Source organism: Oryctolagus cuniculus, chromosome 11 (assembly GCF_964237555.1).
Source record: "Oryctolagus cuniculus chromosome 11, mOryCun1.1, whole genome shotgun sequence".
NCBI lineage: Eukaryota > Metazoa > Chordata > Mammalia > Lagomorpha > Leporidae > Oryctolagus > Oryctolagus cuniculus.
In genome coordinates, this window is record NC_091442.1 from 104,413,164 (window position 1) to 104,430,503 (window position 17,340).

Genomic DNA, 17,340 nt, shown 5'->3' on the forward strand with positions numbered 1-17,340 from the left:
CAAGAAATCGAGTCGGGCCTTGAGGAGGAGGGCGCGGGGCGCTAGGGCTGTCTGGCTGCGTCTTGGCCGGGGATCCGGGTCCTGCCCGCGGGGGCTGCTTGCCTAATCCCAGGTGCTGTCCCCTGAAAGGAAATGGCACTATGGAACAATAATGGAAGATGCCCGCGCCACCAGTGCGGAGCAGGCTTGCTCCCGAGGCCGCTCTCTGGACGTTGCCAGCCTGAGTCAGGCCCTTCCCCCCGTGGTCGCACCGACTGCGGGCACCTGAGCACCTTTCCGGGGTCGGCAGCGTGGCCGGGCAGGCCGGGTCTTGTGACTGGGGATTATTCCCATCCGTTGGGAGTAATGTGGGTTTGGACAGTGAAATATATCGGAAGGAATGATAGGGAGAAGGGGTTCCCCTAGGCTTGGGGTTTCTTAAAGTTTGGGAGCGGTGTCTGCAAAGTTCCCGGAGGTACGCAGAAATGTCATAACACCGCTTACCCCTGCCCCCTGTGTTCTCCCCGGAACTGTTAGCGCTTTCTTGGATTTCCTTCCAAATATAACAAGCATAATATGTTTTTATTTATAATAGAGACGAAGTCTACAGAAGCTTATGGGACCCTTTTTTTATTTTGGTTTTGAAGAATTTTTCCAGCTTTATTGAGGTATAGTTGTCAAAAATCGTATTTTTAAGGTGTACGATGTAATATTTTCATGTATGTATGTATTATGAAATGGTCGCGGTCAAGCATTAGTTAGCTTATAGCCTGCATTTGTGAGTGTGAGGGGTAACATTCAAGATCTGCTTTCTTAACAATTTCCAGGTAATCCAGGGTACTTCAGGAAGTTCATGGAAATGGAATTTTAAAAAAATTACACGTTATGCAAACAAATTTTTTGAACCCAACAGTTTTTTTCATGATAGCATTTTCCATGAACTTTTTGAAGACCTGTTGCACAATCCATTTGTATTAACTGTGGTTACCATGCTGTACAATAGAACTCCAGAGCTTGTTAATCCTGGATGAAACTTTGTGCCCTTTTACCAACATATCCCCACCCCCCGCCTGCCCTTGGCAATCACATTGTATCTCTGCTTCTACAGATTCCACTTTTTTAGATTTCATATATAAATGAGTTCATAAAATGTTTGTATTTTTATGCCTGCCTTACTTCATTTAGCATGTCTCCCAGGTTTATACTGTGGAAATATTTGTATTTCTTTGTGTTTTAGGTTGAGTCATATTCCATTGTGGATGTGTGTTTATATTTTATGTGTGGCATGGTTTCTTTATTCACATGTCGGTTCACTCTGAGACTGATTGCATATCTTGGCTACTATGAATATGCAGCAGTGTGAATTTGAATATTGTGAAATGCTACAATGAACATAGGAATGAAGATACTTTAATACACTGATTTTATTTCCTTTGGCTGTACACCCAAAGTAGGGTCACATGATAGTTCTGTTTTTAATTCTGGGGGGTAGCTTCCCTCCATACTGTTTCCCATAATGGCTGTCCTAATTTACTGTCTCACTAGTAGTGCCCATTCTGTTTTTGACTTAAATGTTCAGGTATCTCCAGCTGCATAAGCATTGAACTAGATTTGTCTGTTGTTCTCATCCTCACTGCAAACCATGGGTTCACAAAAGTTTGGCTTGCATGGAAGAGTTTCTTTTGTATGGTTTTGGTTTTATTTTGAGAAGGCAAGAGTGACTCACCTAACCACCTGCAACTTTCCAAAACTATCCTTTGTAAACACCATGCTATCCAGCTGTTAGTCCTCCATGTCCTTTCACTCACCTTTCTTGCCTATTTTTCTTTTTTTTTTTCTTTTTAAGATTTATTTATTTGAAAGTCAGAGTTACACAGAGAGAGGAGAGGCAGAGAGAGCGCGCTCTTCTGTCCAATGGTTCACTACCCAATTGGCTGCAACAGCCGGAGCTGCGCTGATCCAAAGCCAGGAACCAGGAACTTCTTCCAGGTCTCCCACGCAGGTGCAGGGACCCAAGTACTTGGGCCATCTCTACTACTTTCCCAGGCCATAGCAGAGAGCTGGATGGGAAGTAGAACAGCCAGGTCTCGAACTGGCGCCCATATGGGATGCCGGCACTTCAGGCCAGGGCGTTAACCCACTGCACCACAGTGCCAGCCCCCTCTTGCCTGTTTTTCATCCACTCCTCATCAAGATTAGTTGCTGCCACTTGGCCAGTCTTGGCCATGGCTACTTAAAAGTAGTAAATCTTTAAAAACAAATTTTCATCCTGTTTAAAATTACAACCTACCCTATGTCCCTCTTATCCTAGTTTTATTATTATGCTTTTTATTATCATATATTCACTATGAAATATAAGTATAGGCCGGCGGCGCGGCTCATTAGGCTAATCCTCCGCCTTGCGGTGCCGGCACACCAGGTTCTAGTCCCGGTTGTTGCGCCAGATTCTGTCCCGGTTGCCCCTCTTCCAGGCCAGCTCTCTGCTGTGGCCAGGGAGTGCAGTGGAGGATGGCCCAAGTGCTTGGACCCTGCACCCCATGGGAGACCAGGAGAAGCACCTGGCTCCTGCCTTCGGATCAGCGCAGTGTGTGGCCGCAGCGCACCGGCCTCAGCAGCCGTTGGGGGGTGAACCAACAAAAAAGGAAGACCTTTCTCTCTGTCTCCCTGTCTCACTGTCCACTCTGCCTGTAAAAAAAAATTATAAGTATGAACATTGAATACATTAGTATAAATTTGAGAATATATGAATGTAAATATTTTGTCTATTTACTATTTTTGTCCTTAAATGTGGACACTAACCAGATGTTTATTAAACTGAAACAAATTTTTGAGGTCAATGCCATATATATTAGTTTAACTCTTAAATATGTGTTGCAGTATTATTAGACTTGTTCCTAAAATAGTCATAACTGAAACCATTTTCCTTATTTAATAAAGTCTTCTTCAAGAAAGTGGTCATACTTGAAAATCAGCCACCAGATGGTGCTATTGCTGTAGAATAATTCTTGAGCTCCTTGGTCAACTTCTTCAGTGGACAGAAATGATTTCCTAAATTTTTAAAATGTGAATTTTGAAGTGTAGCTCAAGCAAATGAGACAATTCCGAAACTCCTTTTAACTATAAAGCCACAATAAGCTTAATTTCAGAGTTTTAAAATTATGAGGAACCTCAATTGTAATCAACTCAGTTACAGATGAAGTAGAAACAAGCCCAGTGACAGAGCCAGGGCAGCAACCCTGATTATCTGAGTTCTAGGCCTGGAATAACTTGATTATGATGCCTTCTATAACTTCTATACATTTGATAAATTGATTTTCAAGTATGTGATCATACCTCAAGATTTTGCTGCAGTTTCCAGAATCAGGAACTTAACATTTATGTGTGATCTATTGTCTAGTGAAGTTAAATTATTTTGTTTGGATTTTATTCCATAAAAAGGAAACCTGTAGGACCAGCATGGTAGGTTAAGCCTCTGCCTGAGATGCTGGATCCCAAATCAGCACTGGTTTGAGTCCTAGCTGATCCCCTTCTGATCCACCTCCCTGTTAATGTACCTGGAAGGCAGTGGAAAATAATCCAAGTATTTGGGCCTCTACTGCTCACGTGGGAGAACTGAATGGAGTTCCTGGCTCTTGGCTTCCACCTGGCCCAGCCCTGACTGTTGAAGCCATCTGGAGAGTGAACCAGCATATGGAAGACCTCCCTCTCTCTGCCTCCTTCTCTCTCTGTAACTGCCTTTCAAATAAATAAATATTTTTTAAAGATTTTATTTGACAGAGTTAGACAGTGAGAGAGAGAGAGAAAGGTCTTCCATCCATTGGGTCACTCTCCAAATGGCCGCAACAGCTGGAGCTATGCCGATCTGAAGCCAGGAGCCAGGAGCTTCTTCCTGGTCTCCCATGCAGGTGCAGGGGCCCAAGGCCTTGGGCCATCTTCTACTGCTATCCCAGGTCACAGCAGAGAACTGGACTGGAAGAGGAGCAGCCGGGACTAGAATTGGCGCCCTTATGGGATGCCGGTGCCACAGGCAGAGAATTAACCTGCGCTACGGCATTGGCCCCAATAAATATTTTTTAAAAAGGGAAACTTATGAAATATATAATACTGGCTTCAGAAGAGCTTTTCATCATGCGATGAAACAAGAACAATTTGATATAACTAGATACGTGATTTTCACAAAATATGTATTCTATTTCAAATGTGGTTTCTTTTAATAAAATATTTTGCCAAAAGAGTAGAATTTCTGTATTATACTGAGGATTTTTTTTTAACTGAGATATAATTCACGTAACATAAAACTCGTTGCAGTTGATTTCTTAACAATGTTGCAGTGGATTAGTTTCTGAGAGGAGGAGCATGGTGGGGGCAAGAGGTGCAGAGTCACCACACAGACCCCTAGAGTCGGGTGAAAGCAGGCTTGAGGCAAGCAGCCCGCAGACTCGTTTATTTCAGTTGGTACAACAGCTTATATAGCCAATCCGGTCAAGGGGTGGTCTATGCCCTAACCAATCACAGCCTGTTGCCAGGCAATTTCCAAAGCCATCCAATCACAGCCTGTTGCCAGGCAGGCTCTGTTGCCAGGTGGGTTTCAAAGCCATCCCTGAGTGATGCTCGCTTGCCAGCGGCCATCTTGGCGTGGGCTTCTCATTCCACCACACTCACTTTTTTTTTTTTTTTTTTTTTTTTTTTTTTTGACAGAGTGGACAGTGAGAGAGAGAGAGACAGAGAGGAAGGTCTTCCTTTTGCCATTGGTTCACCCTCCAATGGCCGCCACAGCTGGCACGCTGCGGCCGGTGCACTGCGCTGATCCGAAGCCAGGAGCCAGGTGCTTCTGGTCTCCCATGGGGTGCAGGGCCCAAGCGCTTGGGCCATCCTCCACTGCCTTCCCGGGCCACAGCAGAGAGCTGGCCTGGAAGAGGGGCAACCGGGACAGAATCCGGCACCCTCACCGGGACTAGAACCCGGTGTGCCGGCGCTGCTAGGTGGAGGATTAGCCTAGTGAGCCGCGGCACCGGCCTACCACACTCACTTTTTAAAAAGGATTTATTTATTTATTCTATAGGCAGAGTTAGAGAGATAGGTCTTCCATCCCCTGGTTCACTTCTTAAATGGTTGCAGTGGCCAGGGCTGGGCCAGAACAAAGCCAGGAAACAGGTCTCCCATGTGGGTTGCAATGGCCCAAACACTTGGGCCATTCTCTGCTGCTTTCCTAGGTGCAATAGTAGTGAGCTGCATAGGAAATGGGACTTGAACTGTGGTGCCCATATGGGATGCTGGTGTGGCAGGCAGCAGTTTAACCCCCCTGCCACGATTCTGGCCCCCAAACTCACAATTTTTAAGTTTACAGTTAGCATATTCACAAAGTTTGCAACTATTTACCCAGAACATTTTCTTTACTCAAACAGAAACACTGTACCCATTAAGCTATAAGTCTCCATTCTTCCATGCCCCAGCTCTGGTTATCTCTAATCTAGTTTTTGTCTCTATAAATGTGCCCATTCTAGATGGTCCACATAAGTAGGATCACACAATATTTGCTCTTTTGTGTTATTTAATACAGTATTGTCAAGGTTCAACCACATTGTAGTGTGTATCAGTACTTCATTCTGTTTTATGTCTGAATTATTGTATGAAAATAACACATTTTCTTTATCCATCAGTTGACCAACATTTGAGTTATCCCACTTTTTGACTATTTGAATAATGGTGCTATGAGCATTTGCATAGAAGTTTTTCTGGGTAAATATGTTTTCAGTTCACTTGAGTATATATCAAGTGGAAATGGTGCAACATGTGGAAACTCAGCATTTACCTTTTTGAAGAACTAAAAATTTTCCACATTGGCTGCTCCATTTTACACTCATAAAAGCAATGTATGTATATAAGCGTTCTGATTTCTTCACATTCTCACCCCCAATTATGTTCTGCTTTTTTTTTTTAAGATTCTTTATTTGAAAAGCATAATGATAGAGACAGAGAGACAACAAGAGATATTCCATCCTTTAATTCACTCCCCAAGTGGCAATAATAATCAGAGTTGGGCCAAGCTGAAACCAGGAGCCCAGAACGCAACAGCCAGAGCTGTGCTGATCCAAAGCCAGGAGTCAGGAGCTTCTTCTCGGTCTCCCATGCAAGTGCAGGGGCCCAGGGACTTGGGCTATCTTCTACCACTTTCCCAGGCCATAGCAGAGAGCTGGATCAGAAGTGGAGCAGTGGCCGGCGCTGCAGCTCACTAGGCTAATCCTCCGCCTTGCGGCGCTGGCACACCGGGTTCTAGTCCCGGTCGGGGCACCGGATTCTGTCCCAGTTGCCCCTCTTCCAGGCCAGCTCTCTGCTGTGGCCAGGGAATGTAGTGGAGGATGGCCCAAGTGCTTGGGCCCTGCACCCCATGGGAGACCAGGAGAAGCACCTGGCTCCTGCCATCGGATCAGCGCGGTGTGCTGGCCGCAGCACGCTGGCCGCGGCAGCCATTGGAGGGTGAACCAGCGGCAAAGGAAGACCTTTCTCTCTGTCTCTCTCTCTCTCACTGTCCACTCTGCCTGTCCAAAAAAAAAAGTGGAGCAGCTGGGACTCAAACCAGTGCCCATATGGGATGGTGGCACTGCAGGTGGTGGCATTACCTACTGCATCACAGCACTGGCCCCTATGTTCTGCTTTTTAAGTTAACACCTATCCCAGTAGGCATAAAGTTCTATCTCATCACAGTTTTGATTTTAGTTTTGCTGATGACTAATAATGTTGACCATCTTTTTCATTTGCCTATTGGCCATATGTACATATCCTTTGGAGAAGTACCTCTTCAAGTTTTTTGCCCATTTTTGAATAGGGTTGTCTTTTTTAGTTTTTGCACTTCTATTTATATCCTATTAGAACCTAGCAGATGATTTATAAATATTTTCTCCCATTCTGTGTTTTCACTATATCAAGAGAGCTCGTTGATGCACCAATTCTTCAAATTTTGATGAAGTTCATTTTATCAATTTTTCCTTTTGTAGCTTATGTTTTTGTTGTCATATCTAAGAATGCATTGTGTAATCCAAGCTCACAAAGATTTACACTTATCTTCTAAGAGTTTTATAGTCTTAGCTCTTAAATTTACATCTTTGATCTATTTTGAGTGGATTTTTTATATGATGTAGGGGTTACAAATTCATTCTCTTGGATATGGGCCTGCAGTTGTCACAGAAGCATTTGTTGAAAAAACTATTCCTTTCCAATTAAAGGGCCCTGACATCCTTGCCAAATTCAGTCCCAGATGGAATTCCAAGCTCCTGGCTTCCACTTGGCCAGTACTATCAGCTCCCTCCCCCATTCCTCTCTCTCTCCCTGTGTGTGTATATGTGTGTTTGTGTGTGTATGCCTGTCTCTTCCCCTCTCTCTGTAACAGCCTTTCACCAATAAGTGAAATAAATCTTTAAGAATAAATAAATATACTTTTAAAACTCATTGCCCAAATGTGTTTTTAACTGTTGGTTCCCTTATTTTTTTTAAGTAAGCTTCTTTTTTTTAGTTAAAGATTTTATTTATTTGAGAGGTAGAGTTACAGAGAGAGGGAGAGACAGAAAGGTCTTCCATCAGCTGGTTCACTCTCCAAATGACCGCAACAGCCAGAGCTGGGCCGATCCGAAGCCAGGAGCCAGGAGCTTCTTCCAGGTCTCCCATGTGGGTGCAGGGGTCCAAGCACTTGGACCATCCTCTGCTGCTTTCCCAAGCCATAGCGGAAAACTGGATTGGAAGAAGAGCAGCTGGGACTAGAACCAGCGTCCATTTGGGATGCTGGCACTGCAGTTGGAGGGTTAGCCCACTGCCACAGCACTGGCCCCTTAAGGAAGCTTTTCTATTCTCCCTATCCCCAACCTTACCACATTGGAGTTTGATATGCATTTGTTGAATTCATGAAGGATGCAGTCTGAGCTTTTTTGACTTGGTATTCAAATACTTCCACAATCAAATCCAACTTTCTACATCTCTCCACATCAGGCAAACATTGTAGAATTGGGGTAGAGACATTCATTCTTCCCAGTACTCCCCAGATTCGGGTCTTAAAGTGAGGCTTACTGTTATCTGGGAAACCATCCAACCTCCCTGAGGGGCAGATTTCTCTGCACAATGAAGCATTGGCTAGAAATGAAACTTCTCTTTAATCTATACAAAAAGCACCAAAAGACCTTGAATATCAGAATTAAATTCTCATCTTGCACTTTGCCAAGCTCCTAGAGGATACTAATGTTGCTAGTCCACTCTTTGAGGAATCACAACCTTCTGCATCTATGACCTATTATTGTTTTCTGTATATCTGATGCTATGAAGTTCTGTTCTCCTCCCCAAGATGCTGTCTTCATGTGATTCCCTCTCTATGAATCCAACCCATATCTTCAAGCCCTTTCTCCTGGACAACCCTGAATGCTCTCATACCCTAATTCCCAATCTTTTATTAATCATTTTTGGTGCTTGGAATCTTAAACTCATCATCTACAACCATTAATTATTGTTGTTCATTGTGTATATGTAAGCATGTACTTGTTTCTTTCCCATGAGGCTTAGCATAATGCCACATATATAGTAAGAACTAACAAATTGTTATTTTTATGAATGAATGAATGAATGAATGACTCATAAAATTAGTGCCTCAGAGAGAAATCAAATGTTTTTCTATTCTATATTGTTGCTTTCCCAAATGTGAGGGAACTAACCAATATGGAATTTCCCCAATTATTCAAATGAGGTACTTCAATTTACATAATAATTTGGGTCTATCCAAAAATTACTGATGTGAAAATATCTAAATGAGTTTATATTAAAATTCAAATTTCTCTTCAGTTGCTGAAGTAATGAAATTTACTACTGCTTCTCTAATCCACTATTCAAAACCAAAGACAACTAATATTTTATGCATAAGAACTTGGCATTATATTAAAGAAAAATTGATCCCATATAATATGATTTGAAATTATGTCATGATTTCAATAGCCTGGTTAAACAACCTGCTTTATGCTTTGGCATATCATGGTGCATTTCAGATAATATAGTGGATTTCCTGCCTGATGAAAAGCAAATATAGATACCATTGATATAGAGAAGTTGTTTTAAATTTTAAAATTAAAATAAGGAAGTTCTTTGAATATTGCCTAACTCATTATTGTGGGAAAAATGTTAGAAACAGTTCAGACCATTCCACTTCACTTTGCATTTCTATTCAACAGTTTAAGCAAATTATATTATTTGTTTTATAAAATAAATTTTAATCCAAGTATCTATGTTATCATTTTTGACAAGAGGAAAGGAGTACATAGTACATATACTAGTAAATTCTTGATCAGATAGATATTTTGTTTGTAATTTATTAAAATTGAAATTTAAAGAGTCTTAGTAAACTATAAAGCATTAGCTCCACATATGTAAAGGATTTTAATCATTATTATCCATAAGGCATAACATTTCTACAAAATGCTGGAAAATATAAGCTAAATGAGTAATACTGGCAATATATCACTTGACAAGAAAATAAAAATCATCATGAATCTTATTAGTAGATTTTAGTTTAAAATAGTTTGCTATCCTAGAGGATTTCCATTCTTAAATTAACGTACTCATCTCTGAAGGAATCTTTTTTTCACAAAATGAAGTAAAAATTTCAGACATTAAAACTGGCTTTTGCCCCTGCACCTGCATGGGAGACCAGGAGGAAGCTCCTGGCTCCTGGCTTCGGATAGGTACAGCTCTGGCCATTGCGGCCACTTGGGGAGTGAACCAATGGAAGGAAGACCTTCCTCTCTGTCTCTCCCTCTCACTGTCTGTAACTCTACCTCTCAAATAAATAAATAAAATCTTGTTTAAAAAATGGCTTTTAAGAAACATTATTTATTTATTCATTTATTTATTGGAATGACAGAGTTACAGAGAGAGAGAGAGAGAGAGAGAGAGCTTTCATCCAATAGCCAATGACTAGAACTGGGCCAAGGAGAAGCTGGGAGCCTGGAGTTCCAGCCAAGTCTCCCACGTGGGTGGCAGGGACTTAAGTACTTAGACATCTGCTGCTGCCTTCCCAGGTGCATTAACAGGAATCTAGATCAAAAGCAGAGCAACCAGGGCTTGAATAGGTGCCCCGATGAGATGCCAGAGTCACAAGCAGTAGTTTAACCTGCTGTGCCACAAAACCAACCCTGAAAACTGTATTTAATCATCTTTATTTTGGTCTCTAGCTTCTTATAAAATATAGAAGTAGGTTATCTTTGTTCTAGTTTTGCAAAGCTGTCACCCCCTAACCTGAATGTATCAGAGCAGCAGTACAGGATGTAGAATTGGGAGAGATTAGAAGGACTGAGGAAGGCCTGAAATTTTCTTTTGTTTTACTTAGTTTTTTTATTTTATGTGTTTGAAAAGTAGAGACAGGCAGATTGACAGAGAACTCACATAAACTGGTTCATTCACCAAATGCCAGAACTGGATCAGGCCAAAGCCAGGAGCCCAGAACTCAATCCAGGCCTTCTATATTGGCGGCAGGGCCCCAACTACTTGGCTGCCTCCCAAGGTCCACATTAGCTGGAAACTAGACTTGGGAGTAGTAATGGAGTTCAAACCCACACACACAGTAAGGAGTGTGCAGGCACCCAAGCAGGCTCTGAGCCACCACACCAAATACATGCTCCACTCTGGCCTTTCTATACAATTGTTAAAGCCAGAAGAACCTCAAAAGTCACCTGGCTGAATCTCTTTTGATTGATTGATTGATTCTGTGTTAGACGTTTTTCTTCCCCCCAAAGAAACTTTTTAGTTAAGGAATACAAACTTCATGCATTTCAAAAGTACAACTTTAGGAATAGAGTGATTCTCCCCACCATACCCACCCTCCCACCCACTCTCCCACCCCTCATCCTCCTTCCTCTCCCATTCCCAGTCCCATTCTCCACTAAGATCCATTTTCGATTAACTTTATCCACAGAAGGCCAACTCTATACTAAGTAAAGTGTTCCACAATTTGCACAAAAGAAACAAAACAAAAAAAAAATTGTTCCTCTACAGTTGAGACAAGTGCTGTTCACTCAGTCATTGCATCTTGAAGTTAATTTCACTTCTTTTTTCTTTTTTTAGAAACTTAATTAATTTTAAAGTAACACCCAAGAATAATACATCTTTTATGAGCACTTGGACATAATTATAATACAACTCTGAGGACAGAGGTTCTGCATGGGAAGTTAGTGCGCAATGACTCTTCTTGATAATTTAACAATTAACACTCATCTATGACGTCAGTGATTACCTGAGGCTCTTGACATGAGTTGCCTAGGTTATGGAAGCCTTTTGAATCCACAGACTCCATTAGTATTTTAGACAAGGCCATAAGCAAAGTGGAAGTTCTCCCCTCCTTTCAGTATTTCTTTCTTTGATGACAACTTCTTTCCACTGGGGTCCCACCCACTGAAGTCCTTCATATGGGACATTTTTTGCCACAGTGTCTTGGCTTTCCACGCCTGAAGTGCTCTCATGGGCTTTTCAGCCAGACTAGAATGCCTTAAATGCTGCTGGCTGAATCTTTTTATTCAAAGTAAGAACATAGGGTTTTCAGTTTGAATGCATCAGATACAGAATCAGGTTTGAACTCTTCCCTTCAACCCTCAGTTCTTTCCAACTTATTAAGTCAGACATGGGGAAATTAATAATAGTAAGAACATTGAGAAGTTACATAGATGAGGGAGGTAAAAAAATCCAGAGTGGTTGGGAAGTCTTGCTATGTGATGCTTGCCTATGCACACCCTTTTTAACACTCAATGGTCTGGCTTTCTTGAGAGACTTAAATTGCAACCAGTGACTACCAATAACGAGATTATTGATCACATAAATGGAATGTCTCTGTGTTTTATTATCTATATTTGTCCAAATATCCACATTTTTCAAAAAGGAAAGCAAATGCTCACTTCATCCCCCAAATCCTTGCTATGTGTGCATTGTATAAACACCATGTATTTTCTTTACCAACATTGACAAGTGTTTCTTTGGGTCAGTCAGTGTGCTACTTGATGCAACTATGTTATTTCATTGAATCTTCATAATCCATATAAAGTAAATACTATTACTTTCCAACATTCTGAAGAAAATGAAATTGAAGCCAAGCAGTTCGCCTAAGGTACACAGCTAGTAAGGTACATAGCTAGTACCAGAGCTAAGATTGTATCCAAAGCTGTTTGACAAAAGAACTAGACCTCCAAAACACCATTGCTGTGCACTGCTTCTGGAAAGAAGCTAGCCTAACCAAAATAATATACACAGACACACACAAACACGGCAATTCTTTATTATTTACTATTTTTATTATTTAAAATAAAAGACACACACAAGACAAAATATTTCTCTGTTATTTCCTTGATTCTTCATTTATTATTATTTTTTACTTTTATTTTGAATGGGTAGCACAGAGTCAATATGAGAAACTTCAGACTAACTTACCAGCCATTTTCAATTTTACTGTTATTTGTGCAATGTCATATTGTGTTGGGGGGATGTACTTCAAAATTTTTACAGAAAAATGGAGTTGGGTGCAAAATACTTTGAAATCCACACATAGTTTCTTCATAATGCACATTTTCTATTAACTTTCTGCACAGTCTCAAAAAGTTACTGCATTTAATTCTGTTTTCCATGAACTTTTTGAAGTGTATGTGTGTGTATGTGTGTGTGTGTGTGTGTGTTCAACCAGTAGGAAAATATCAGAATGAAGTCTCTCTTTCACTTTGACTTTCATACCCAGAGTCACCCTCTCAAAATTAATCACTGCTAATGATTTCATGTATCCTTCCAAATGATTTCTATGCATATACACCTATGCTCATAGGTATGTTTACTTCCATTTAAATTTAAAAGATATACACTGGGCCGGCACTGTGGCTCACTAGGCTAATCCTCCATCTGTGGCGCCGGCACCCTGGGTTCTAGTCCCAGTCAGGGCGCCGGATTCTGTCCCGGTTGCTCCTCTTCCAGTCCAGCTTTCTGCTGTGGCCCGGGAGTGCAGTGGAGGTATGGCCCAAGTCCCTGGGCCCTGCACCCGCATGGGAGACCAGTAGGAAGCACCTGGCTCCTGGCTTCAGATCGGCGCAGCGTGCCAGTCATGGCAGCCATTTCAGTAGGAAGCACCTGGCTCCTGGCTTCGGATCGGCGCAGCGTGCCAGTCATGGCAGCCATTTTGGAGGTGAACCAACGGAAGGAAGACCTTTCTCTCTTTCTCTCTCTCTCTCTGTGTCTAACTCTGCCTGTCAAAAATAAAAATATCTACACTGTCCTGTACCTGTTTACAATTAGTAATAGTGTATCAGCAGATATTCTGTATCAGTACATACAGATTTATTACATTGTCTCAGCAACTGCAAGATGTTCTCCTGGGGAGACAAGAGGAAAGAATGAAATGGAGAGGTAGGCATTCATCAGCTACAAAAAGCATTTCTCAGGTTCTGTCTTCTATATGCAACTGAACTGAACCTGGCTCCCTTGTAACGCCCACAATTAAGGGGGAGATAGTGGGCCCTCTGCAGCCACCACACAGCAAGACTCAAATGATGTTATTGCTGAACTACATGGGATAACTGGGCATCCCTTTCCCTACCATGGACTGCAAAATATTTTCAGGTCAAAACAATTTGCTCAGTTCTTGATTTTGACATGACGCATAAACTCCTCAAATCTGAGTGATGAGCAACATGCAGTGCCCAAAACTAGCCTTCTCCCCAACAGTTAAGTAATTCCTTGAAATAAGAGTCTTCCTAGGAAGCTGCTGGGTATTTCATGTACATACACCTCTGGTGGACACTAACTTCCCTACTTTCCCTGTGCCATCTTCATCTACTTAATGAAACCACACTCACTGACTCACGATGAGTCAGCCTAGCCCCCAACTAACCTCCCTACTTTCCCTGTGCCATCCTCATCCACTTAATGAAACCACACTCACTGACTCACGATGAGTCAGCCTAGCCCCCACCTCCTGTCCCCTAAACACACACAGTAAGACAGTCCTGTTGAGGAAGTTTGCTTCATGTGAGTCAGCGTTGATCTGGTTTTCATTATTATATTAAAAAAATCTGGATAACTTCATAAAGCAAAGATGCTTGTTTAACTCATAGTTCTGGACATTCAAGGGCAAGCTTGGTGCTGGTAAAGGCATCGTGATGGGTCTCATCACAATGGCAGGATCATATGTGGGAAGAAGAGATCACATCACACCACCAGACAGGATGATGTCAGGAGTCAGGCTCCCTCTCTTCTAACATTCTCTAAAGAGAGAATTCAGAGTCTCAGGAGAACTACTTTCATCTCCTCTGAGGGCAGTGCCCCAGTAACCTAACAACTTCCCATAGGCCTCACCACTTAAAGGTCTCATCAGCTCTGTACCACCACATGAAGAACCAAATTTCTAATACATGAACCCTAGGAGGACAAATCCCATTCAAACCATAGCATTTCACCCCTGACCCCCAAGCTTCACATGTGTCTCAGAACACAAAAGGCATTTTTCCCATCCCTATAGTCCCAAAGTCTTAATTTTTTCCAGCATCACTCAAAATCCCAAGTCTCAAGTCTCATCTGAAATGCAAGCTGTGGCTAGCTGTGACTAAAAAATCAATAAACAAATTACATACTTCCAAGATATAATATCAAGCAGGCACAGGGTAAATATTCCTATTCCAAAAGGATAAAATAGAGAAGCAGAAAAGAGTAATTGGCCCAAGGCAAGACCAAACCCAGAAAAACAGACATGAATTCCTAAAGCTCTTAAGTTCAGCATCTGATGCACACCATGACAGGGTGGACCCCCAAAGCTTTGGGCAGCCCCACCCCCAATGGTTTTGCTGGCCTCAGGCCACATGATTACTTACCCAGACTGGTTAAAAAGACTGTAATGGTATCTCTGCTACTGCCCCTCCCATCAATCATAGGTCCAGAGACTTCCAAGGCCATATCACTAGTTGTCTTCATGATTGTCATTCCCACATTAATATTTAATACTTAATGTATTTAATATTCTTGCTAATTTCTTTACCACATGGTTTCTCAGCTGTGCTGCCTCTTCCAAACGTTTCATAAATTTTTGGAAATTCTGCAAATCTTCCAAATCTTTCTTCTTTCTTTCCTTTTGCTCCTGGGTCTTTCTGTAAATCTGGTTGAAAGTGACCCATAACACCTTTGCCACAGCCTAAATGCCTATTGTTTTGAAATATCTTCTCCCAGCAGGCGCACATCTCCTCCCAGGCAGCATGGCGGATGCAGTACCCCAACCCGTCAAGAGAAAGCGCGAATGGGATGCTGAGGAGGCGGAAGCCCCCAGTCCAGAGAAAAAGGACGGCGGCGTTGGAAATGGGACCCCTGCTCCTGTCAGCTTGCCGTTCTCCGGCTTTAGACTACAAAAAGTGCTGAGGGAGTCTGCGCGGGACAAAATCATTTTCTTACATGGGAAGGTGAATGAGGCTTCTGGGGATGGGGACGGAGAGGATGCTGTTGTGATCATGGAAAAGACGCCATTTCAGGTGGACCAGGTGGCCCAGCTCCTGACCGGCAGCCCTGAACTCCAGTTGCAGTTCTCCAATGATATCTACAGCACCTATCACCTGTTCCCTCCAAGGCAACTGAGTGACATAAAGACGACCGTGGTCTACCCTGCCACAGAGAAACACCTGCAGAAGTACCTGCGCCAGGACTTGCACCTGGTCCGGGAGACAGGCGATGACTACAAGAATGTTACCTTACCCTACCTGGAGTCCCAGAGCCTCAGCATCCAGTGGGTATACAACATTCTCGACAAGAAAGCTGAAGTCGACCGGATTGTTTTTGAGAACCCAGATCCCTCAGATGGCTTTGTCCTCATCCCCGACCTCAAGTGGAACCAACAGCAGCTTGATGACCTGTACTTGATCGCCATCTGCCATCGCCGGGGCATCAAATCGCTTCGGGACCTGACGCCAGAGCATCTGCCACTGCTCAGGAATATCCTCCATGAAGGCCAGGCAGCCATCCTGCAGCGCTACCAGGTGAAGGGGGACCGCCTGCGTGTGTACCTGCACTACCTACCCTCCTACTACCACCTGCACGTGCACTTCACTGCCCTGGGCTTCGAAGCCCCCGGCTCGGGCGTGGAGCGAGCTCACCTGCTGGCTGAGGTGATCGAGAACCTGGAGTGCAACCCCAAGCACTATCAGCAGCGCTCACTGACCTTCACCCTCAGGGCCGACGACCCCCTCCTCAAGCTCCTGCAGGAGGCCCAGCAGCGCTGAGCCCTCATCGGGGGAGAAGCACAGACATGTGGGATGTGGGGCAGGGGGAGGGTGGATTTTTATCTCCAATGGGTTTTTTAAAAAAATGTGTTTTGTACTGGCTTGTTCCTTGTGTGTGAATAAAGTCCTAGGCTCATTTGGTAAAAAAAAAAAAAAAAAAAAAAGAAATATCTTCTCCCAAATAAACTAGTCCATCATTCTTAATTTTGACCTTCCACAAAATTTTAGGGCATGGACATAATTCAGCCAGGTTCTTTGCAATAGTATAGCAAGAATGGCCTTTTGTTCAATTTCCAATAGAATTTTTATTTGCATCTGAGACTAGTGCCCCATCTCCTTGTCTTCTGAGTCCTCATCAGAATGACAATAATACCCACTTACAGCATGCTAAACTTTTCCTAGCCTACTCCTCCAAACTCTTCCAACCTCTGCCCATTACCCAATGCCAAACCTGCTTCCACATTTTCAGGTATAGTTACCAAAACATCCCCAGTCCTCCTTATCAACTTTCTGTATTAGTCCCTTTTTCATTATTATAGTAAAACACCTGAAGCTGGGTAACTTTATAAAGAAAAGAGTTTTATTCAGCTCACAGTTCCTGAGGTTAAAGGGCAAGTCTCCAACATCAGCTTGGTCCTGGCAACGGTCTCTTGGCAGATGGGATCACAACGCCAGGAGCACATGCAGGACGAAGAGATCACATCTCCAGTTGGAGCCAAAGTGTGACTCAAAGGAGAGGCTCTCATCAGAACTAACTGAGAGGGGCCAGTGCTGTGGTGCAGCGGGTTAACGCCCTGGCCTGAAGTTCCGCCATCCTATATGGGCACCGGTTCTAGTCCCAGCTGCTCCTCTTCTGATCCAGCTCTCTGCTATGGCCTGGGAAAGCAGTAGAAGATGGCCCAAGACCTTGGGACCTGTGCCTGCGTGGGAGACCCAGAAGAAGCTCCTGGCTCTTGGCTTTGGATCGACACAGCTCCGGCCGTTGCGGCCAATTGAGGAGTGAACCATTGGATGGAAGACCTCTCTCTGTGTAACTCTGACTTTCAAATAAATAATTAAATCTTTAAAAACAAAACAAAACAAAACAAAACAAAACTGAGGATCC

The 17,340-nt window shown here is 43.0% G+C and overlaps 1 protein-coding gene across 2 annotated transcripts; it reads left to right on the forward strand.

The window, feature by feature from the left end:
- Nucleotides 1-19: 19 nt before the first annotated feature.
- On the forward strand, nt 20-16,403 carry LOC100338456 (m7GpppX diphosphatase). 2 transcript variants are annotated; one of them, XM_070052754.1, is made up of 3 exons: nt 29-112; nt 575-647; nt 15,196-16,403. In XM_070052754.1, the coding sequence occupies exon 3, from the start codon at nt 15,222-15,224 to the stop codon at nt 16,233-16,235; it is 1,014 nt and encodes a 337-aa protein (XP_069908855.1). In that variant the 5' UTR covers nt 29-112; nt 575-647; nt 15,196-15,221; the 3' UTR covers nt 16,236-16,403. The 2 variants fall into 2 exon arrangements, with proteins under 2 accessions (XP_002711337.1, XP_069908855.1); XM_002711291.4 differs by having other exon boundaries at nt 20-647; nt 15,199-16,403.
- The last annotated feature ends 937 nt before the right edge of the window (nt 16,404-17,340 follow it).

Bases quoted from the DNA above. Each gene is read 5' to 3' on its own strand.
- LOC100338456 (XM_002711291.4), top strand. From the start codon at position 15,222: ATGGCGGATGCAGTACCCCAACCCGTCAAGAGAAAGCGCGAATGGGAT.